The sequence below is a fragment of the Carassius auratus genome, unplaced genomic scaffold (genome assembly GCF_003368295.1).
Source record: "Carassius auratus strain Wakin unplaced genomic scaffold, ASM336829v1 scaf_tig00017060, whole genome shotgun sequence".
Classification (NCBI taxonomy): Eukaryota; Metazoa; Chordata; class Actinopteri; order Cypriniformes; family Cyprinidae; genus Carassius; species Carassius auratus.
The window spans coordinates 496,776-520,290 of record NW_020524735.1 but is presented as its reverse complement, the minus strand read 5'-3'; the positions used below and the strand labels follow the sequence as shown (position 1 = coordinate 520,290).

The 23,515-nt window shown below is 38.0% G+C and overlaps 1 protein-coding gene across 2 annotated transcripts in view; it reads left to right on the top strand.

The window, feature by feature from the left end:
- LOC113075443 (dystrophin-related protein 2-like) overlaps positions 1 to 21,942 on the top strand; it is a 119,458-nt gene extending 97,516 nt beyond the window's left edge. For both annotated transcript variants that reach the window (XM_026248160.1, XM_026248159.1), the window contains exons 12-22: positions 599 to 684; positions 2,537 to 2,694; positions 4,888 to 5,054; positions 5,667 to 5,778; positions 6,200 to 6,336; positions 7,072 to 7,137; positions 15,201 to 15,266; positions 17,555 to 17,695; positions 19,419 to 19,656; positions 21,537 to 21,654; positions 21,787 to 21,942. In XM_026248160.1, coding sequence (XP_026103945.1) covers positions 599 to 684; positions 2,537 to 2,694; positions 4,888 to 5,054; positions 5,667 to 5,778; positions 6,200 to 6,336; positions 7,072 to 7,137; positions 15,201 to 15,266; positions 17,555 to 17,695; positions 19,419 to 19,656; positions 21,537 to 21,654; positions 21,787 to 21,881 — 1,384 coding nt within the window. In that variant the 3' untranslated portion in view covers positions 21,882 to 21,942. The remainder of the gene's footprint in view (positions 1 to 598; positions 685 to 2,536; positions 2,695 to 4,887; positions 5,055 to 5,666; positions 5,779 to 6,199; positions 6,337 to 7,071; positions 7,138 to 15,200; positions 15,267 to 17,554; positions 17,696 to 19,418; positions 19,657 to 21,536; positions 21,655 to 21,786) is intronic.
- The last annotated feature ends 1,573 nt before the right edge of the window (positions 21,943 to 23,515 follow it).

Genomic DNA, 23,515 nt, shown 5'->3' with positions numbered 1-23,515 from the left:
TGTTATACAAAGCAAATCGTGATTTATTAGTGTTTGAACAGTTTTCAAAAATTTTGTTTGCATCTGTACTGTACAGCGATCTGTTTAGAATTGCTGGTAGGATCTTGGTCTCAGTGGAGCACAAATGCTTCCTGAACTCATGTAGAATCTGTTTTTTTTTTTTGACAGGCTTATTTGGTGCAATAAATGTGAAATTTCATTTATTGTAAGCATAAAACATTTAAATGTACCACTATACAATTTTCTAAAAGTTGACTGTGTATATATACTTGGTGCAATAGTAGCAGCTCCTAAGCAGCCTCCTCATGAAGGATTCAGATGGCTTGGAGGAAAGTACTCCTCCAGAGAACTTCATATGTCGACCATGTATCCGTGGTAGCATGTTAATGACTGTAGTGAGAGAAGAAGGTTGCTGCGATGATTATTTTATATTTATTTATTTAACGTCGAGATGTATGGAGCAGACTACATGATGATACAGGGACTTTCAGTCATGTTTGGTGCTGCTTACTGTAGTTACCCTATAGTCGTGCTATTTCAATATATATAGAAGAACCTCAGTGAATTTTTAAATGTGTGTCTGTGTTTTTTCCTCTAGTGGTCGTAATGGTAAGATGCGAGTGCTCTCCTTCAAAACGAGCCTTGTTATTCTATGCAACGCAGACATCCAGGAAAAGTATAAATGTAAGTAGAGGGCCATGTCACATAACCAAGACTGCATTTATTTGATCAAAAAGAACAGCAATTTGGTGAAATATTATTACAATGAATAAGAACTGTTTTCTATTTTAATAGATGGTTTTAACGGTATTTCAAGGTTTGCTTTAATTTTTTAATTTTTTTTTTTTTTTTTTTGTCTGGGAATCTGTGATCCAGTAACGAAGTAAGCGCAAAATGACTGTTTTACAGTGCAAAGTCCTATTCTTTAAAATCTCATCTGTGGTCTAAAATCTCATCTGCTGTTGTATAAGTAGGTTAGGGGGTAAATTGACAGGGCAGACATAAGCAGGACCCAGTAAATAAGAGTCAGGCATAGTGCACTGCAGAGAACATCAGAGGAGAAGAGTCTGAGCCAGTTTTGGACATCCTCGTGTTAGAATACAACCATCATAACTCCCAAACATTGCCTAAAAATGTTTTATATATGTAAAGGTAGTGCGCACTGATTATTTTGTATGTCTTGCTCTCTTTGTTACCAATATCTTTTCCATTTCAATAGTAAAAAGCACAAGAGCTTTTACTTGTGTGTACTCAGTGTGCGATGACAGGTGGACCTATTGGTCATGTACAGATTAAGGTCCTGCAGGGCCCCAGGGCATCAGCCTCTTTGTGTAAATTGCAATTTGTCCCTGTTGGAAAATCCTGTTTAGGATGATAGCTGTGTTTTGGAACATGTTGGCTTGTTTGTATCAGGTCTAAGCTGGTCCAAACGGATCATTAATTGGTTGACCAGCCACCATGTTCCATGGCCAGCTGGATCACCATAAAAAGCTGGTTTGTTGGTGGTGTACTAGCTTATACCAGCCAAAGTAGAAACCGACTACTAGCATAAATATAATTTCCCATCAAATAATAGACTTTGTAATAAAAACCCAATTTTGATATATGAGGTCACAAATACAAGAAGTTGAATAATTATTTAAAAACTAAAATCAATTAAAAATGTACTTTTGTTGCAGTTGCAGAAATAATCCCACCTCATGTGCAATAGTTTCCCAAAGAGACACCATTGTACAATGACTATTGTACAACATCAAGGCTGCAATAAGGGTTTCTGTGAGTGCTGAGGAGGGGCCAGGAACAAATCTCTCATTTCTTTGTTTATTTCATATCATGCCAACAGCCGCTGGCACAAAGCACTGTTCATCTGTCTATACCAATTTTTCAGCTACAGTGGCTTGTTTTTGGGTGTCGGGCCTCTTAGCTTGAGGCCCTGGCAGTCAGAAGATCCAGGGGTCTGGCCCTGACTGACCCACCCAGAATCTGTCCTTGGACTAGACTATGTATGAAGTTGGTTTACATATAAGTGTGAATGTGTGTTCCCACACAGCAGGAAGGTCTATGTGTGCTAGCCACTTTAGATGGAGCTATTTTTACTGGCACTGCAGAGAACACTCTCACTCCTGTCAAGATCATTCTGCTCAGTGATGGCTAGATTCATGACACTGTTTGAGCTGTTCAGCTCTCTCGGCTAATGTTAGCCTTTTGTACACATTTACACCAGTGCTTGCATCAAGCACACACATGCATATCTTGCCATACTCCACTGTGCCAAAAATGATTTTCTTGCTGATCATATATTTGTATGTTCCATTGGAGGGCATTGAACAAGATGGATTTACTTGAAGCAAACTGCACCATATAGATATTTTTTTTCTTTTAACATTAAAAACACTGAATAATATATACATGTGTATATATATATATATACATTTTTATACAGTGCCAACATAGCAATTGTGAGCACAAAGCTCTTTTCCCCTAGTGTCTCCTTTTAGTGCAGCATTAAACCAGGTCTTCTGTTTATATATTGCAGACCTTTTCAGACAGGTGTGTGGTCCAGGTGGACTGACAGATCAGAAACATCTCAGTCTGTTACTGCACGAGGCTATTCAGATCCCTCGGCAGCTCGGGGAGGTGGCGGCATTTGGAGGGAGCAACGTGGAGCCCAGTGTCCGCAGCTGCTTTAGAATGGTAAGACTTCAGATTCTCTCTTTCAGTATCTCTCATACTCTCTGATATGGTTTCTGTTCAAATGATGTAAAGGCATCCCTCTACACAGACCCATTGCTATCTGTGGTAAGCAAATCATCTTAAAATTTGTACCAGAGGCAAATATTCTCACTTTCCTTCTTTATCACATTTCTCTCACGCCTTCACTCTCTCCTAACTAGGCTCTGCTTCTCCTGGGTTGTTTTAGACTGGAACGTACAGAAATTAAAGAGCTGTTCTGTGATTTTATTGTTTACGGTTTTAGTGAGTCACTGGCCAGAAACATACTCTACACAAATGCTTGGCCAGTACTTGGTAGTCCTGTTGTACTTATTAAATGTGCATTTCTCCTTCACTGTGCCAGCATCAAGCTTGCATACTCAAGGGGGCAATAGAGTTACCTTCAAACATCTGTGCCATTAAAAGTGAATTGCATAATTTCAAATCCATTAACACCACTAAAAGGAATAGCAAACACAATGGCTAGTTTTAACCGTTTTAACCGTTTTAACACTCTCAGTCTGTCTTTGGGCACAGTATTTTGATCAAATTGCAAAAAAATTTTGGGGAAATCCAAAAATGTCTTACATTTGGTGTTTTCATATTCCTGATGTGGAGGAAAGTATTCTAACAAAAACCAAAAAAAAAACAAAAAAACACACACATTAAGGTTGTCTCAACTAATGGCATTATTGGCAAGACTCTTTTGCAAATGTTTGGGAAACCTGTCTGGTATTCAGTGTTTTGGCTATTTATGATAGAGGCACAGAAACGACACACTTCACTTAACTTTAACAGCCTTTCAAAAGTGAGAGAAGTCTCTTATGCTCACAGAGGCTGCATTTATTTGATCAAATATACAGTAATATTGGGGAATATTATTTTTTTCACATGATTCTTCAGAAATGATGCTGCTAAAATGCTGACTTGGTGCCCAAAAATATTTCTTACCCCAAATTTTTTGAACAGTGGTCATTTTTGATTATAGCATTAATGAAATTTTGAAAACCAAGCTTTCCAAAGAGTTTTGGATCATATGCATTACTTGCATGGAGTGTCTTTTGGACTTAATAGTCTAGGCTAAATAAGGATAATGAAGGTGAAATGCCTGCTGACACCATCTCATCTATCTTTACACTTATGAGGCTGTTATTCAGAAAATGCAGGGACATCATAGTGGAGTGTAACCTTCTGGAATTTCATTCTACCAAAGGCCTAATTATGAAATTGGTGTAGGGCACAGGTTTCCTGTAGAATGGCCTTAAACCATTTATTCTTAGGTCTGCCAGCCCTTAATTAAACCCTGATCCAATCAAGAGCATGTGTGCGATTTCAAGCACACATAATTAAACTTCATTTATTTTACCTTTTTTTTTCCCATGTTGCCTTCATAATTCTGGAAGAAATCCCAATCAGTGCTTTCCAATTACACATTTATTTTCACTGGATGCATTAAACATGACAGACCGAGAATGATGCAGCACAGCCGGTCGGTGTGTGTTTCAGCCTGTGTCTAGATGAAAAGACTGGCTCACTTTGTTTAAAGTTATGAACCATCTCATGGGAAACTCTCAGCTGTCCATGTGGTGTACACTGTTTAGAAGATGTTCTTTTGTTGTTTCAGTGAAACTTCTGGAGTCTTCCACTCAACTCCACACTGCACATTTTGGTCTCAGTCCCAGACCACAGACACCGCTAAAGACACCGTTTGCCCTCTCAGGAGACGACACACTCCAGCGACTACTAAGGGCCATGCTAGAGATGCTCATGTTAATTATAAAGCTCTGCCCAAGCTTCAGAGTGCGCCCAAGGCTAATCAACCTTTTAATGCATCTTTGATGCGTATTTAATGAGAATTAATCATGTTCCAGATTTTTATGTCATCCTCTTTTATTAAGGTTATTGCTTGTCATCCGTTTACCATTGTGTCACTGTAACAAGTGGCGGTCTCTCTAAAATTGTATCCTTCCCTTTCACGGGGCTGTGATTGCCCTGTATCACATGAGTACTTTTGAGGGACATGCTCTGATAGGGTGCTTGTGCCCATCAGCTACCAGAAGCTGTTTTGGTGCTTAATTGGGCATGCACAATGAACAATATGTCTTCTGGCTTCATCTGGATTCATGCTACTTGTTGCTGTGAGATTTTTTATCTTTCTCATGCGTCTGCTTCTAGGCTCCAGGCAAGTCAGCAATTGAGGTGTGTCACTTTCTGGAGTGGATGGGCCTAGAGCCTCAGTCGGTGGTGTGGCTTCCTGTTTTGCACCGGGTGACCGTGGCCGAGACAGCCAAGCACCAGGCACGCTGCTACATCTGTAAGCAGTGCCCTATCAAGGGCTTCAGGTGAGCTTCTGCACTGCTGAGTAGTTCTTTGGTAAAAGACGGCACAGATCTCTCTATCTTTGTTTTTTAACTACTCAAAATAAATTATTCAAAAATCTTCTTTTAGCTGATCAAAGGGTTTGAGGTAATAGCATTAAAGCTAAGAACTACAGAGGGAGTAGTATACATGGGTTGTTAATGGACTGAATTTGTGTAAATTAATTAGGGCTGAGCTTTATTGAATGTGTAAATACTGTTAAATTAATATTCATTTATTTGTTTTAATTTGGCAAAATCTTTGTTACATAATTTGATTTAATATTGATTTTTTGGGAAACTGAATGCATTAATACTAAGCACTATATATATATATATATATATATATATATATATATATATATATATATATATATATATATATATATATATATATATATATATATATATATATATATCCCTCCATTTAGACCTATACTAAACCATCACTATCCAGCACCTGACTAATTTTAAATCTTAATTATCAGCAGGGTAGTTGAGATTCATTATTTAAACTATTCATAATCCTAAATTTAATACTATTTTTAAGTGTAACAAAGACAATATTTAAATGTAAAATGTGTCTCTGCCTTTCAGATACCGAAGTCTGAAACAGTTCAATGTGGACATCTGCCAGACGTGTTTTCTGACAGGCAGAACTACCAAGGGCAAGAAACTACACTACCCCATCATGGAGTACTACACCCCGGTACATATGCTTTGTTACTTGCAGAGGTTTTTTCCTTGCCAGCTGGCAGCTTTTTGCTTGCTCAAAGGTTTCAGATTCAATCACTATTGTACAAGGCACTACACAAAATAAATATGAAATGAACCAAATTGATCTCCTGCAGTGAAATGCAGCACAAGGCCATTTGCTTAATGGCTTTCCCATGCTCCAGTCTGAGTTTCATAGGTAGGAGTCTTTATTATGTACCGGCTTTCTGTGGCTGCTCAAAAGATGATAGATTGAGATGGGAGGAAGACGGATGTTCTGTGGAGGAACTGATGTACTGACTGTGTGATGGAGGAATGTTACTAAGGGGATGTTGTTGTGTCTCAATCGCTCATGTTCTTTCATTTTTCTCTCCGCTGGCTCCTTTCTATCTCTCTCTTTTTCTGAATCATTCCAGACGACCTCAGGCGAGAAGATGCGGGACTTCGCAAAGACGCTAAAGAACAAGTTCCGCTCGAAGCAGTATTTTAGTAAACACCCTCAGAGGGGATACCTGCCTGTTCAATCAGTACTGGAGGTGGAGAGCCCTGAGACGTGAGTCTGACTTCCTGTCTCTGCTGATGAGAATCAGACTGAAGAGCCGCTGTGCTCTTATTGATGGTTTATGAGTGGAGAACTGAGGGATTGAACACTGAAAGCAATGATTTACTTCCCTGTTGAAAAGAAACATTTTAAAGCAGCTTAAGATGCCTTGATGGCATTAGCTGCTCTGTTGACTGGTTTTGAAGGAGTTTTAGTCACATTTCAGGTCGTCAGACTGGGAGACCAGCTGGCTGCTCAGGTTAACCTAGAATTTGTTGGTTTTAGCAGGCTCACCAAGGTGGACGTCAGGTGGTTTAGCTGGTCATACAGCTGTTTTCCCATCGTGACTAGCTTTAACCTACCAAAATTGCTCTAAAGTGAGCAATCAGATCATCCTGGCTAGGATGGGAGACCAGCTAAGACCAAACCATCTTATTTTTGTCCTGTATTATAATAAAAATATCTAAGCATCCTTAAAACTAGATAAAAACCTAGGCGGTTTGCTGGTCTTTAATGGATTATGCTGATTTCCCAGCCTCACCAAGGTGATCTACAGCTGGTTTAACTGTTCATCCATCCATTTTCCCATGCTGACTAGCTGGAAGTACCCAAAACTCCTCTAAATCAAGCAAAATGTTTCAGACTGACCAAGTTCATAGACCGGTTAAGACCAGCAAAAAACGAGGCATTCATACATACATTAAAAAGTTACTTTTCTAACAGATTTGTGTGTTCTTGTTTTGACAGGCCCTGCTCATCTCCCAGGCTGCCTCATGCAGACACACACAGCCGGATCGAGCATTTCGCCAGCAGGTATGAGTTCAGCTTCACACAGACAGTGATCACTTCTACTCTGATATTCTCCCAGCAGCCACTTCTGCTCACTCCCCTGAGCTCTGATTGGCATATTGATCCCCTTTTGCACGGGCACAGTGTTCCAACCAGCAGGGCCTTAAAAACAGCCTGGGAGGAAGTGAGAAGGGTGTGAGAAAGAGAGAGAAGATTATAAAAAGTGAGATAGAGTGAGAGATGGCATTAAGAGGGGTGGACAGGGGTCGGCTGCTTTCTACTAGAAGAATGAAAGCTCAACCTACAAGGTCTGGAGGGCTCGAGGTGGCTGCCAGGTGGTCTGGATGGAGTTCACATTACACGCTCAGGAAACACACACACACAGACTTGTCCTCAAACATGTTAAAATGATTGCTTATACTTATAAACAGTTATATCTGTGGGGTTTAGATTTAGGTGCGTAGTATAAGCAGGCTTATGTCACCCACACACACATTTGAACAACATTTCTGTAATAAAAAGAAGAAGGTTTTAACCAGCCTATTTTTGTGTTGTGGTCTTCCAGTCTGGTCAAGCAGGTGTTTAGCTGGATAACCAGCTGGCCTCCTATTCTTGCCAGCTGAAGAGAGTGCTAGATTCATCAAAGACTACCCAAAAGTCTGGCTTGGGAGTCCAGATTAGTTTAAGGTTTTTTTGTTTTTTGGTAACACTTGAAGACTTTATACGGTAAATAAGTAATTATAGTCAAAGTTAAAATGGATCACAATATTTGCAGATTTCATTTTACCTCTATTGGTTGTTTGTCTTAATGTATATATTTTTTAAAGATTTAACAATGAATAGCTAAAGTAGTATAATTTACTATAACTGTTTACAAATATTCAGTACTATTTAAGTACTTCTAAAATGCATTATGCATGAAGGATTCAAGTAGTTTTTAGTAAGATTCACCTGCCCTTTTCTTGTTTGTTGTTCCAAACCCACATGACTGTCTTTTCTGTGGAAAAGTTTAGTGGAATGTTTACCCCCACTCTTGAAGGCATATTGAAATGTATGCAAATGAAAACTTGATCTAGAGTTAGTGTTGGAGGGAAACATACAGTATATTAATATGTTGAATAATTGGTCAGTACTGATTAACTGATGTATCCAAAAGAGTTTAATACTTAGACATTCAAGTAAAATGCTGCAAGAGTAACAGAAAAACAGAGAAACCCTGTATGAGACCATTATATATATGTATATATATATATATATATATATATATACAACCAATATAATTACCAATACGACAGTAAACAGGAAAATGAAATATGTTAAATCATTTACCTAATAACCCTTTAAATGAGATGCACAATACACAATAAAAAAGTGGAAACCAACACATGATTACAGTCTGAGCTCTTCAAAACACTCTTGTTTAAAAAAATCGAATTGCATTTTTTTTTAACCAACATTGCAATTTAATATGCTATTATTTTTTTTTAAAGCTCTTTATGTTCTGTATAATTCAACAAAGCCAAGGTAAATATCATTGTATAGTATGACCAACAGAATATTAGATAATTAAACAGAAATGTTATTTTCTGTAGGCCAGGCCTATGTTAAAATGAAATTAAGTGATGCATGAATTGATATGAATTACATTTATATTAAACAACTACAATCAAAGTAGTATATTGACTGATTTGTTAAACTTCCAACCTTTAAAGCATGTTATATGACAAAATGAAGCACTGACAAATAAGCCTGGTCCAAACATTAATATACAAATCACACAAGCTAAAGTAGATTGCAGAAATATAAAAACAAATCTGTTGCTTTACCACACTACTTCAGGTCATTTTAAAGTCACTATAATAAACATATCTAAACATGTGGACTGCACTTTTTAAACACTGTCTGTTGACTTTAGACCAGTGGTTCTCAAAATGTTTTGGTCACTCCAAATAATTTCACTAAACATGTGTGATCATATTATATGTGCTTTCAAACATTTCCGCTTGTAGGTTGCCAGGTTTTCACAACAAAACCCGTCCTATTGCTACTCAAAGCTAGCCCAATTGATTTCGAAGGGGGTCAAATACATGTTTTATGTAGGGATACCCCAAACCACGGACTTGGCAACACTGTAGGTTGCCAACTTGATGCTTCCTCTGAAGACTGCTTAGATGTGTTCAACTTAAAGCAGTGCTGATTAGACCGATTGGTGTGTGTCATCCAAGTACTGTGAGAGCTTTAAGAGAGTGGATGTCTGCTTATCCTTTCTCTTGCTGTACTTTGATGTCATACACCGATCGATCTTCAAGTCCAGTCAAACATACCTCTTTACTCTTGCCTGAAAAAATAGTAAAAACTGATAAAACTGAATTTTTGTTAGTTGGCCCTAAATCCCTAGTCTCCTCTCAACCTGACTACATATTTCTTACATTTACCAAAAAATCAGCCCGCATTACTCCAGGTTTACAGCAATTACATTGACTCGCTATCACCCATCGTATTCAGTTTAAGGGTGCTTTCACACTTGGTTCACTTGCCTGGTCCGAACCCGAGTTTGGTTGCTCCCCCCTCCCCCTGCCCCCGTTGGACTGTGTTCATATTATAATATTTGAGTCCGAACCGCGGATCGAGTCCGAATTGCCTCATCAAGCCAGCAGCTGTTTAGCCCGTTGCTTGGTAACGACAGCATAGGAGAAGGTGGCAAATGCACAACATTACTCTTATGTATTACGTTTTTGAACTGTTCGTTTTGTTTATAAAGCTTCGGTACATAACGCCGCTTGCGTCTGTCTTACGAATGTACTGAAAATGCTCTAAAGATTGTTGAAGGCGAACATAAATGAGATGTACAGCTCTCTGCTTGCAGCGCGTCAGTCACACTCATCAGGAAAGTGAGTGAAACACACACACAAACACACATTTTCATCAAATAATTTGTAATTAAAAGCGGTTCACGTCCGCAATTTGGTACGGTTGCGTTCACATAAGCAGTGAACCGTACCAGAGTTCACATGAAGCGTACCCCAGACCACCGTTTTTAAGCGGACTCGGGTACAGTTCGCGGGTGCACATCCGAGTACGGTAGACAGCGTTCACATCATCCAAACGAACTGAACTCTGACGTCAATCGAACCCGGGTGCGCACCAAAAGTGCTAGTGTTGAAAGGCAAGGCAAGGCAAGTTTATTTATATAGCACATTTTGTACACAATGGTAATTCAAAGTGCTTTACATAAAAGAAAGTAAAATAATAAAAATAAGAAAAATAATAACAAAAATAAAACAAGCAATTTTAAAACTTTTAAAATGATTAAAACATTTAAAAACAGTTAGAAAATGATTTTACATAAAAAAATGAAAAAATAAAACAGTGAAAATATAGTGCAATCAGTTCGGACATTGCACAGTGCTCATTCAATAAATGCACAGCTAAAAAGATGCGTTTTGAGTCTAGATTTCAATGTGACTAGTGTTTTAGCACATCTGATCTCTTCTGGAAGCTGATTCCAACTGCGGGCGGCATAGTAACTAAAGGCGGACTCCCCTTGTTTTGTGTGAACCTTGGTATTTCTAACTGACTTGATCCTAGTGATCTGAGTGCTCTGTTAGGTTTATATTCAGTGAACATATCTGCAATATATTTCGGTCCTAGGTCAAAGCACCCTAAGATTCTTGTTTTACTTTTCAAGGCCTGTCATGGATAAGCACCTTCCTACCTTCAATAATTAATTGTCCCTGCCCGTACTTTGAGATCTAGTTCTGAAAACTTGCTTGCAGTACCCAAATTCCAGTTAACTAGTGTGGCTGGTATGGCTTTCTGCATTACTGCTGCCAAGTTCTGGAATGAACTACCACAAGGTTATTTCCTCACTCCAGACCTTTAAAACAGCTCTCAAAACTCACTTATTTACTATATGTTTTCTTACTTGATTGCTTGTCTTTATTTTTCTGCTTTATGTTTGTTTTATAACTTGTCTGTAAAGTGCATATTATTGCATCTCTCTGCTGCTTTGTTGTTCATGATGTATACTATTTGTCTACACTTGTATTTTTCTGTTTTCTTGTTTCTATTTACCTTATGTAAAGTGTCCTTGGGTGTTTGAAAGGTGCTATATGAATAAAACATTATTTTTTTATTATTATTTTTATTATTACCTAAATACAAACAAGCACATGCATACATAAAGATCAGCCCTTAGCCTCCCCTACCACACTGTGCTGCCAGCTGTCTCAGCTCACACCCTGCTGCAGCTCTTGTCTGTTCTACAAATAGACCAGAGCGCATACACACTCTCTCTCTCTGCTTCTGTCCTTTTGTCTTCATTTATGTCTCCTCTGTCATATGCTAGATTTCTGCTCTTGCTTTTCAGTGTGTCTTATTTCATTTCCCCCTTTTCTCCCTAATATAAATCACTTACCATATCCCACTTCTTGCTCTTGTCTTGTCTTTTTTAATTCACAAAATGTGTCTCCTCTCTCTCTCTCTCTCTCTCTCTCTTTCTCTTTCTCTCTCTTTCTCTCTCTGGTTTCCCAACACACATCAGTACTGTCTGATGCTCAAAACAATATTTGTTGTTTTTATTTAACTGTCACCAGTTTTTTTTTCACTGTACATATCACTGGATACAAATTACATGATAAAATACAGTATATACAATCTGATGGCTTACACTATAAATCTTTTTATTATTTGCAATACTGATCATGAATTGTTTAATATTATCTGAGCAATTTTTACCGCTTTGAACCCAGTGAAGATTATTTTTATCTCCAAATGTTTTGTTCTTGCATCCATTTATACATTTACTTAATCACGAATTGTGATAACTGTCAATTATTTGTGGCATTATTTGATTTGCCTTATTTCTTTATTTAAATGTTGCCTTTAAAACATTTCTGACAAATGAAAAAGATGCTAATATGCAACAGCTGTCATTCATTCTCATTTAATTCCTCACTCTGTCTTTGCATGCTAATGTTTGATGTATCTGAACATGCTTTCAGAAAACTCTCAAGCTTTTCATTGATGTCCTTGCTTTAGTGCATTTATGCATTCTTAAAATTATTAGACTTGATCTAAGTGTCGGCTAAACAAGAAAAGACAAGTGATGTATTGCTGTAAAGATGCTTTCATCAAAATTTAAAATCCACTTGCCTTTGGAAGCCCATTGGAAAATCACTTTCATTAACTTTTATCTGATAGTTCTGTCCTTCACAGAATATGAACGATAGTGAGCATGTGCTAAATGAGGTGGCACATTATTTATTTCCGACATTGCCAAGACTGGCTTTGAACTCTAATAGAAAATTAAATTCTTGTCAGATGTTTCAGATGTGGTATCTGTGGGACGAGCGCAGAGGAAGAACATCATAGGCAAGGGAACAGAGATTGTATGTGTGTTTTTAGGCTAATCCAAAGTAATGACTGAAGGACCTCAACATTGAGGGGGTGGGAGAATAAATCCACTGGCATTTGATGTTCTAGACTCGACGTACAGGGGTGGATATGCTTGGATATGGCAGAGTAAGTGCTCTGTACTGACAACCTTTCATCTGAAGAACAGACGGCTATCAGGAAGGCCGAACCACTGTTCTGAATCTCAACACACGATGTCCATTTCAAGACAGGGCTTCTCAAAGGAGGAAATAGTTTGTCATTTACTCGCTGATCTGTATTTGTAACCTCTCTTTTTCTCTCAATAAGAGACCACTCTAACCACACGCTGAGAAGCCCATTTATCCAACTACAAAGACGTGTGTGTATAACTGCAAACTCCATTTGACCTCGCACCGCAGAATCGGTAACATCATCAGCGGTTCCTAGTAACACATTTGATTGGATCTAGCTGATGGAGGTTTCAGGGGATTCAATTAGGAGTCGTCCCAGCCAGCCGGAGGGGTTAACCAGGACAGCCAGTGTCAACGTCATTGGCTGAAGGACACCTGCTGGGTGAATGTGTATTGACTTGCTGCTATTCTCTAAGGCAGCCCCATCCTGCATGTGTGTTCTGTAGTCTGCAATTCAGAGCTTTCTCTGGCAGCTTTCCTAGGAACACGACATGAATGCACTTAGCACTCTTCATTACAATCTCTGTAGAGGCTCTTCTATTGTTGCTAATTCACAGGCTGTCCCGGTAAGGTAGGGAAATCTCCCCAGTCTCTCACCTAAGAGTAAGCCAAGGCAGGGAGAAGGCAGAGCATTGTCCACCTCTGCATTGTTAGTGGTAAGCACAGGGACCATTGTAGCTCCCTGTTGTGTTGAGAACACCTCTGTTGTGCTGGGTTCATTTAGTCTGTTCTGGGTGACACACAGAATTTTGCTAGTGGCACAGGGTGAACCTTCTAGCCATGCAAACTCACTTTCATATATTGTTGCATTCTGAAAAAGGTTGAGGTGCAATTTGTTGCACTGACAAAGTTGTCAAAAGAAGCACAATAGTGAACTGTGGCATAGACTGAAGGCCTTGTATGGCAGGGGTGTTCAAAACTATTCCTGGAAGGCCACTGTACTGCAATGTTTCGCTTTAGCCATTATAAAACACACCTGAACCACCCAATCAAGGTCTTTAGACTCCTTAGAAACTTCCAGGCAAGTGTGTTGAAGCTTGTTGGAGCTGAACTCTGCAGGACCGGACACCCCTGTTCTAAAGACAGATTTTGCAAGACATTTCTCGAAAACGAATTTGAAACGGTATGCAATGTGAAAAGTTCTACAGAAATAATTTTGGACTAGCCTGAAATGTTTCATTTATTACTCAGCTTTAACAAGCTGAAGAAACATTATTTATACCAGTCATCATCTTATTTTGTTGCTGATTTTACATCTAACCGTTCAGAAGTTTGAGGTCAATGAGATTATTTATTTATTTATATATAACAAAATATTGTTTTACAGGAAGGATGCATCTAATTCACATTATAAGATTTTATTTCAAATAAATGCTGTTCTAAACATCAAAGAATCCTGAACAAAAAAATAGAACAGCTGTATTCAACTGATAATAATAATAAAAAGTTTCTTGAGTACCAAATCAGCATATTAGAATGATTAACACTGGAGACTGGAGTAATGGCTGCTGAAAATTCGGCTTTGCCATCACAGAAATAAATGACTTGAAATTACTTTCAGTAACTTTACATTTGAATAATATTTCATAATATTACTGTTCTTACTGTATTTTTAATCAAATGAATGGAGACTTGGTGAGCATAAGAAATGTTTTTCAAAAACATTTAAAAATCTTACCGAAGCCAAACTTTTGAACGGTACTGTAGGTTGTTGAAGTGAAAGCCTGATTTCATTCTTTCTCCATTCAAGTTAATAGGAGCTCTACAATTGCCTATATAGAAAATATTTTCAATATGACCACAAAATAAACTGTATTACTTTCATTACATTTGCAGTTGCATTTGGTGCAGCTAGATACATAGAAATTGATCATTTTAGCTTTAATTTGGCTTCAGGTTGTCACAAGCACTAAAGTTGCAGCGGACCGTAAAGCATTCATACTGTATACTTTTGGGGCAATGGCATGTCAGTTGTATGCCACGTAATCTGTGATGCGTGAAGAAGATCTTTTTCATATTCAGTTTTTTTACCATGCCACTTGTGGCAAGGAATGCAAACTTGCGAGGTATATGGGTGAAAGTACCAAGGAGAGGTGTTTATGTCATAAAAATTCATGTGACAAATGAAGTGAAAGGGGAACAGATTCTCCCCTGGCTTTGTCATGGAGAGAGAAAGAAGAGGGTGAAGCCGTGAGGCACAGCTTCGGCAGTTGCATGATAAATTGCCACCCAGGTTATTCGCGCACGGTATCTGAAAAGTCAGGGTAGGATAACAGCATGTGATTTTTAGCTCGGAGAAACTGCTTTATGGTGTCTCCTCCGCAGTCACTGAGATGTCGTGATGAGTCACAGATGTCATCTTCTTTTCCTCTGCCAACGTGTGCTATTCCATTCTTCCGCATCTTGCGTTTGAAGCCACTGTCCTTGCCACAGCAAACAAATTACAGTGCATGGTGACTTTGCCTTTTGACCCGTGTTCCGTAATGTGACATTTTCATTTCGTTTGTTCGTTCTTTTCAGGTTGGCAGAAATGGAGAACCAGAACTGTTCCTTTTTCACCGACAGTCTCTCTCCGGATGAAAGTTTGTGAGTACATCACCTCCCACACACACTCGAATCTGTCACGGCTGCTAAGTCCTCATGCATGGGTGTGTGGATGTGCACATGGCCATGCATGCATGCCTTCATTTTGAAAAATGTCCACGTTCACCTACCGTCGTATTTATTAAGACTGTGTGATTAACGAGCACAACAGTAGAAATGAATAGAGCTGGCTTGGATGCTGACAGGAGAGACAGAGAGAGAGAGAGAGAGAGAGAGAGTTAGTTAGTTAGTTAGTTAGTTAGTTAGTTAGTTAGTTAGTTAATTAAGCTATTGAAATGCTACTGAACAAGATGTCAAGCCACTGAAATATGAGCATATGTAGGTGAAATTAGGTGAGCCCTCAGAAAATCCAAACTAATAAAAGAGGTCAGATCATCACAGCCCAGAGTCATGGCTGTGCATCTTTTGTGCTGGAAATGAATCTTGTGTATGTGCATGAGTGAGAGCAAGAAGGACATTTAAAGGAATAGTTCACCCAAAAATGAACTCGTCCTCCATGAAACACAAAGGAATCTCTTTTCAATGCAATTACAATGAGTAATCCAGCTTTAAAAAGCAATGCAGAATGACCATTAAACCATGATAAAAGTGTTTCACATGACACATAACTGTATTATATGAAGCCATTACAATAACCTTGTATGAGGAACACACTAAAATGTATGTTGTTACACACAGGTAATATTCATCCCAACTGTGACCAGATTATTTGAAAAATAAAAAAAAAGTCACACTTTTAAACAGACACCCCTAGTTTCACAGACAAGACTTAAGCCTAGTCTCAGACTAAAATGCATGTCTGGGATGCTTTAACTGAAAGAAACCTGGACTAATTATTTCTGCCCTAAACTTAGCAGTAAACATGCTGCAAACAATGCACTATAAACATGTTTGTTAAGCAAATCAAGGAATTATTAACATATTGCTTTAAAACAGACATCTGTTCGGCATGATTCAAGTTAAACACACAATTTAGTAAGTCTTACTGGAAATATGTGATTTTTATATTGTAAAATTTGTATTTAAATTTGTGTCCATGTAAATTAAATATTTGGTTATAAATATTCCTTTTCTTATATAATTGTAACACACTGAGCTGCATTCTGTGCTTTTTTTATTATGGCGGTATCTAGCAGATCACCATTATGATATTGTCTGGGTCCGGCGGTGTCATCAAATAAGGCATCTGCATCCTCTTTTGTTTCTTTTTTTCTGGTTAGGTAGAGATTTCTCTGTAGTGGGTGTAAAAAGTGCTGAATATCAGTTAATAACAACAGGTACTACTTGCTACTAACAGCAAAAATGCAGATTCATCACATGACAACTTTTTATGCCATGAGATTGAGGAAGACATTATTAAGCTTGATTTGATTTATTAATTTATTTACAAAATTACTATACACAGTCTAAAGCGCATTTAACAATTAAATTATATATATTTTTATAATATCATAAAATAACACTTTTTAATAAAGTAATATTTTTAACCATTGTATTTAACCAAATGTATAACATAACTAAATTAACTTTTTAGTTGAAAATACTATTCATTTAAAATAGGGAAATGTTTAGTGACTTTTACAAGTAGTGCCCATGAGGAAAAGAATGAGTTAATATCAACTTTATATTTTTGTGAGAACTGTTCCTTTAGAAGGCAGAGAGAGAATGTGAGTAATGTATTATATTTATTTGACAGTGCATAATGTGCCATTTCAGTGGTTTTTACCAAATCTTGCTCTTCCAGTGGTCTATAAGTGGCCTTTGTTTACTGATGGCCCATTTAATGGCACCGCTGTAATTACAGCAGAGTGCATGAAAACCGCTAGTTTTTATTATTGATGTGACTATTGTGAGAGCCGTGATTATTACAGTGCCTCCTGTGTCTAGTGGCAATTAGTTTTTTTGCTCATCCTGTGTGCCTGTATATTAGCTGTGCCTATTTAGCTTTTTGTGTTTTATGGCATTGAGAGTGCTAGGATTACTAGAAGTGTGTGTGTTTGTGATCGCCACTTGTTCAGACTTTACGCTGCTGTTTGTTTTATTGATGATTGTGTGCGTTAGTCTGTGTTTGCATACACTCTAAAGACGCCAGTTTATGTAGAATATGTGTGCATGTGTTCTGTGTTGATATGCTGCTGCATTGTGTGCTTTTGGCTTATGAACCTGCTGCTTTGTGTGCACGCTTGGCACTATGTGTCTGTCTGCTGCTGCTGCTGTGTGGCACCGCTAATGTGTTCAGTGTGCACTGTCTCCTGTGTGGGGGGACTCAGGGATGAAGATCAGTACCTCCTACGTCACTCCAGCCCCGCCCTCGAGCAGGACTCCCCCCACGGCCACCTGCTGGCCCACCTGGACTGCCAGGACAGAGAAGAGCTGCAGCACACCCTCCAGCGCCTGGAGAACGAGAACAGGTGAGGGCACAGCCAGGGGCATGTTCACACTTTCACACTTGAAGCTGAAATATGCAAATTGAGCAACACTAATCTGATTTTCAAAAATAACTCGAATTTTTCAATTTGTTTTGAAGAACATGTGAATGATATTTAACGATGCAAAACATGATGGTCATGATAGTGATGCTAATTGATGCTTTTTAGTAGTTAGTTACATTTTTTTTTGTTGTTCGTTCAATGAAAGCTGGTGTTTTTTTGTATTTTTTTGCTTGTTTTATTGTCCACCAGACAACAAAACTATATATTATGTATTATAAATAAAATATAATTTATTATAATAATTATATTAAATTCTATTTTATGAAGTTGTTATTTTATAATGGTATTATTTTATGCACATTTGTTTCTAAAGTAAATGTTTCTTGTTTTAAGGATGTTTATAAATATTAAAATAGTTTATTAAAATGGTTTCACTGAGGGTTACGGTGGTCTTGTTTTAAACGATTGGGGGTAAAATGCTTTGTTTTTGTAACTGAGACTTCCAGTTTCTGGCTGTGATCGACTGCACTTTGTGTTGGCACTTTACATTTCAAATCTTTTCAGAGGATTAAGATAGAGCTAATCATTTTTAATTGGCTGAGATAAAAATGTGTTGCCGGGAAACTGTGGAAATTATTATGATTATGACGGTTAGTCTGGGTCAAAAACTGTGATCTTTTGACCTGTGTCCCAGGAACATGTTAGGAGAAAATTGTTAGCTTGAATGCAATGTATGTCGCTTTGGATAAAAGCGTCTGCTAAATGCATACATTTTATTTAATTGTAATTTAAATGATGGAGGTGTGTTCTTTAGACCTTTAAACAGCTTCAAACATCTACCATTTCATTTCATCCCAGAGGCCACTGTTACAGCTGAGTCATTTCTGAGTTTTGTCTTGAGCGTAAATCCTGACCTTTAAGTCTTGCTCTCATGTGGTCTTGCTTTGTTATAGGTGAGTAATAGGTCAATAAAATAAGATTAATTGTTAGTGTCTGCAGGGGATCTGCAACCTTAACCTCCTGAATAAATCAGGGCTTCCCGCTGTCATTATCAGGATAGAAAGAGCTGAGTGATGGCTGCTTTCTTAAACACCCATTTTTGGGTTATTTCTTTTGTCTTTTTTCATTCAACTGGATTTTATTTTACAGGGTTATAATAGCAATTTCTCTTTTTTTTTTTGTATATATGGTAAATATATACAATATACAATTATTATTATATATACAATACATATACATATATATATACATATATATACATATATATATATATATATATATATATATAGATGTTACTGAATTATTAATAATTAATATAATAATTAATATAATTAATAATTAAAATTCAATTATTAATTATATTTATTATTTACATGTTTATATATTTAATAATTAAGGTATATACAAATATTTATACGAAATGTATATTTATATAAAATAACAATTAAAATGAATTGAAATTTAGAAGGGGGAAAAAAATTATGTTTAAGATACAAAATGAATTTGTATAGGCTAACTGAGAGTATGTAATTTTAAATTGAGTAAAGAAACTAAATTTGTCTAGATGTTATACATATATATATAATGACTTGTAAATGATGATGATCTCAAGAAAGCAAGAGTGGTGATGATGATGATGGTGATGATGATGATGATGGTGATGATGATGATGATGATGATGAGGGTGTCGTCTCTCCCGCAGGGTGCTGCAGGGCGAGTATCGGCGGCTGAAGTGGAAGCATGAAGAGGCAGCAGCATCGCCCCAGCTGCTGGAGTCAGGTCCAGGATCACCGGCCGGACAGCAGGACGAGGAGCTCCTAGCTGAAGCTCGAATCCTTCGACAGCACAAGACCCGTCTGGAGACGCGCATGCAGATTCTGGAGGACCACAACAAGCAACTGGAGTCCCAGCTACATCGACTCAGAGAATTACTGCTGCAGGTGAGATTTATGAGATATAAACATATGGCTGTGTACTTAAAAAATGACCGGGATGCCCACAGTGAGTACTAAAGTGAGTACTAAAGCCAGAATAGATTATTATGATAGAAACAGTGAAGGAATGATGCGTAGGGAGTTGTACAGGGAGGGACATGAACAGGTAAATCAGGGCCTTCTTCACTGGTGAGTTTAATGTTAAATGTTTATGGGTTTGAAGGAATGTTTAGAACTTTAAAAACAGCCACTATGAGAGAAATAAAGATATGCTGAAAATATCTCTTACAAAATATACTGAAAAGGGAGGCAGAGGGAGGAAGACGATGTATTTGAAGCTCTCTGCAAATGGAAGAGATGAGGATAGTCCGTATAACAGACTGCCTTGATGTATCATACGTAGAAGGGTAAAAGTGGGGCAAGAGATGCTTACTAACGCTGGTTCAGTAAGGACAAGGAGACAAGGAACTAGAAAAGACTTGTCTCGGGTGATAGGAGAAGAGATGTGGAAAGCTGTTGATACCTGAAAAGAGATGGAGGACAAGAGAGTGCAGGAAAACACACTAAATTCTGGTGAATTCCTTCTGGTAAATTGCAAAGATGGGAAGGAAGACTCAGAGAGAGAGAGATTATATATGGAGAAGAAAACCATTGATAGAGCTCGAATCATATAAGTGGAGTAGGTAGAGGGTAAGTCATTTCTTTAGCTGACGTACATAGAGCTTGAGGAGTGAGATGACAGAATAGAGTGGGCGGAAAAAAAATCCTTTTCTTTAGTCAAAGAAAGACAGAAAGCAGGCTGAGGGGAGAAAAGCTCAGGCGGTGCTGAGTGAATGGGAAAAGAGGTGGTTGTGCAGATAAAAGATAGGTAGTGCTGCAGAGATATGATTGGCAGGCTGGATGGAATGAGAGAGCAGAGCAAAAACACTGAGGCTGGAGGAGAAAAGGAATTAGACGGAAATAGAGGGAAGGAACAGACCTACAAAAATGAGCAAGAGATGTGTCATGGGGGAAGCAATAATGTGCAGGGACTGTGGAGATCCCTAGAAAGTCACTGGGAAAGTTACAGTCTTACCTCTGTGGACTTCTCTGTAAGGCGATAAAAGAGTTTAACTTGGAATAAATTTGAGGTATTCATGCAAACAGCCTCAATCAACTCATCTCCCTGTGAAATGGAAAAAAGTGAGTCTTCTCTTGATTCTTATCAGTTTATTTCATCCCTCAAAAAATACACCATTTTTGTAATGTATGGAAAAGGGGCCAAATCCCAGATTGATAAACAGAAGTTTGGAGATTTGACGGCATTCTCATCAAAGAACCCAACAATAGTATTTTGTTATTTAAACTGCATATATATAAACTGCATACTGAACAGTATATACTGATTATACTATTTATCAGTATACAGTTCTGAACATCTGTGGGTATACACAAACTTTGTACAGTATATGTAGAGAAAACCTGTATGCTATGTGCAGTATTAGAATATTTGTACAATATTTATTTATTTTAAGATTTAATCAAATGAAATATAAATGCAATGAGATTTAGACACTGAACTGTGTAATAATGTTCAAAAAAGGGTTGGGAAGATTATTGTTTAATGTTTTTGAAATAAGTCTCTTATTTTCACCAAGGCAGCATTTATATAAAAAATACAACAAATTACTGTTCTGTTATTATTATAAATATATATATTTTTATTATTCCTGTGATGGTAAAGCTAAATTTTCAGCAGCCATTATTCCAGTCCTCAGTGTCACATGATAATTGTACCCCACACTTTAAACGGTCATGTTCACACTGCAGAAATGATAGAGCAATGTGGCTTGATACTGTTGATTCATTGCTTTCTTGCTCTCTCATGATTTTGTCATGTCTACCAGCCCAAAGACGACTCGGAGGCCAATGGCTCGGCTCCTTCCTCTCTGTCCTCGCCTGTGTCAGGGGGTGACCACCAGGGGGAGCCTCCCAGCAGAGAGACCACAGACACAGATGCTGCAGGTAAAACCTGGAACAGCATTGCAGCTTACTGCCATTTCCTGTCATCCTGCCAAAATGAGGCTTATATGTTGCTGTACACTTGCGATGCATTTAGTTGAGGTCATGTTTATTGTCACATTTAATGTTGTGTAGGTGAGGATTTGGATCACGAGCAGGACACGGTACTGCAGCTCCAGCAGGTAATCGAACAGCTGAGGAACGTCTTCCCGTCTGAACCAGGTCCATGAGGAACCCGATGCAAAACTCAGAGGCCTATAATTATGCAGGTTTGCTTATAGAATTATATAAGCTTATATAAGTAGTATTTCACCTTGTGTCATTTCAAACCTGTATGATTTTTCATTCATGAAATACGATATAGGTTTAGCAGAATCTGTAAGCGAATGGTGATTTATACTGCTATAAAAAGCACTATAAATGTACTATAACAAACATGGTCTGTATGACTCATACACTGTATTTAAAGTCTTGTGTAGCTGTATGATAGGATTTGTGTGGAAACCAGGACAAAAAGTCATTGTTTAATTCTAAATTGAATTAATTTCTCTTTCAAGCACGTCACAACTGGCTACAGTGCACTTAAAAACCAAAGATGTTGCACATAATTAATTTAAAACCTTACGTGATGCACCCAGCACACAGAAATCATTTCAGAGCAAAAACAGGAAGATATTCCGCAAAATCGACTTCCTGTATGTTCCTGACAGTCTTCAGTAGACATCTGAGCTCCATGAAAGGAAATAAAATCATACAGGTTTATTTCGTAAAACTACCTGCTGTCCATTGAGTTAAAGGGAACTACATTTGAAAAAAATTCTGATCTTTGCATTTGATGTTTCAGCTTTTTGTTGATCTGTCTACAGTAGATGATGTAACACCTTTCTTTAATTTTTCAGGTCTTGTATTGCACATCGTATTGTGGGCAGGGTCTTGAGAATGCAGGGCAGGTGAATCCATGGACAGACGACGGGGCTACAAGAAGAGTTTCAAGACAACATTTGCCAATCCCAAAGAGCTGTGGGATATCTGAGTGCTAACTAAACAAACTAATGTTTACATGGTGCCAAAGGCCTGCACTGATCCGGACACTGTGCTATCCCGTGTAGTAATGCATGGTGTGTGGCTTGCTTCATCAGTACAGCACAAGAACCACAAACAGGACTTACACCACGCAGAAGGGGATCTCTCTTTATGTAACCCTTTGCCAACAACTTCTCTGTATGTTGTTGTTGTTTTTTTTAATGGTTTACTATTTTCTGTGACACACTCATGCACAGAAACAGAAATATACACATATACCAATGGTAAGTCATGCTTGGCAATGCGTGGCCCTTGTTCTGTGAAGCAGAAAAGAGCAGATTGTCCTGAACTGTCGGGACACACAGCAAGCTTATTTACACTGTAAGGATAACACGTCTTTGGTTGAGGCTATCATTTATTTAAGATGCCAAAGTGCCCATGAGCACTGCGCTCATGCCCTGATGATCCTTCTCTTTTTCTCTTTTTTCCCTGCTCTTTCTCTCTTGCATATAGTACTGTTCCACTGCAAAAATTGTTTTCTTGATCAGTATTTTTTTTATGCTCAAATACATAAACATCTTTTAAACAACATGCATTACCATTCAAAAGTTTGGTGCCAGTAAGACCTTTGACTAAACTAAGACTTTTATTAAAACTAAACCTTAATTCAATTCTTTTTTTTCAGTGTAGCCACTCGTACGGACAGGATATATTGAGGAGATGAGTGGATTCCTTATCTCTTGGTTTTCTGGTCACAAGGGAAAGGTCTTTCAGGAATGGATTTGTAGTGTAGTTTTGTTGTCAGAGCACTTACCGTTAAATTATAGCTGTCCAGCGTGGT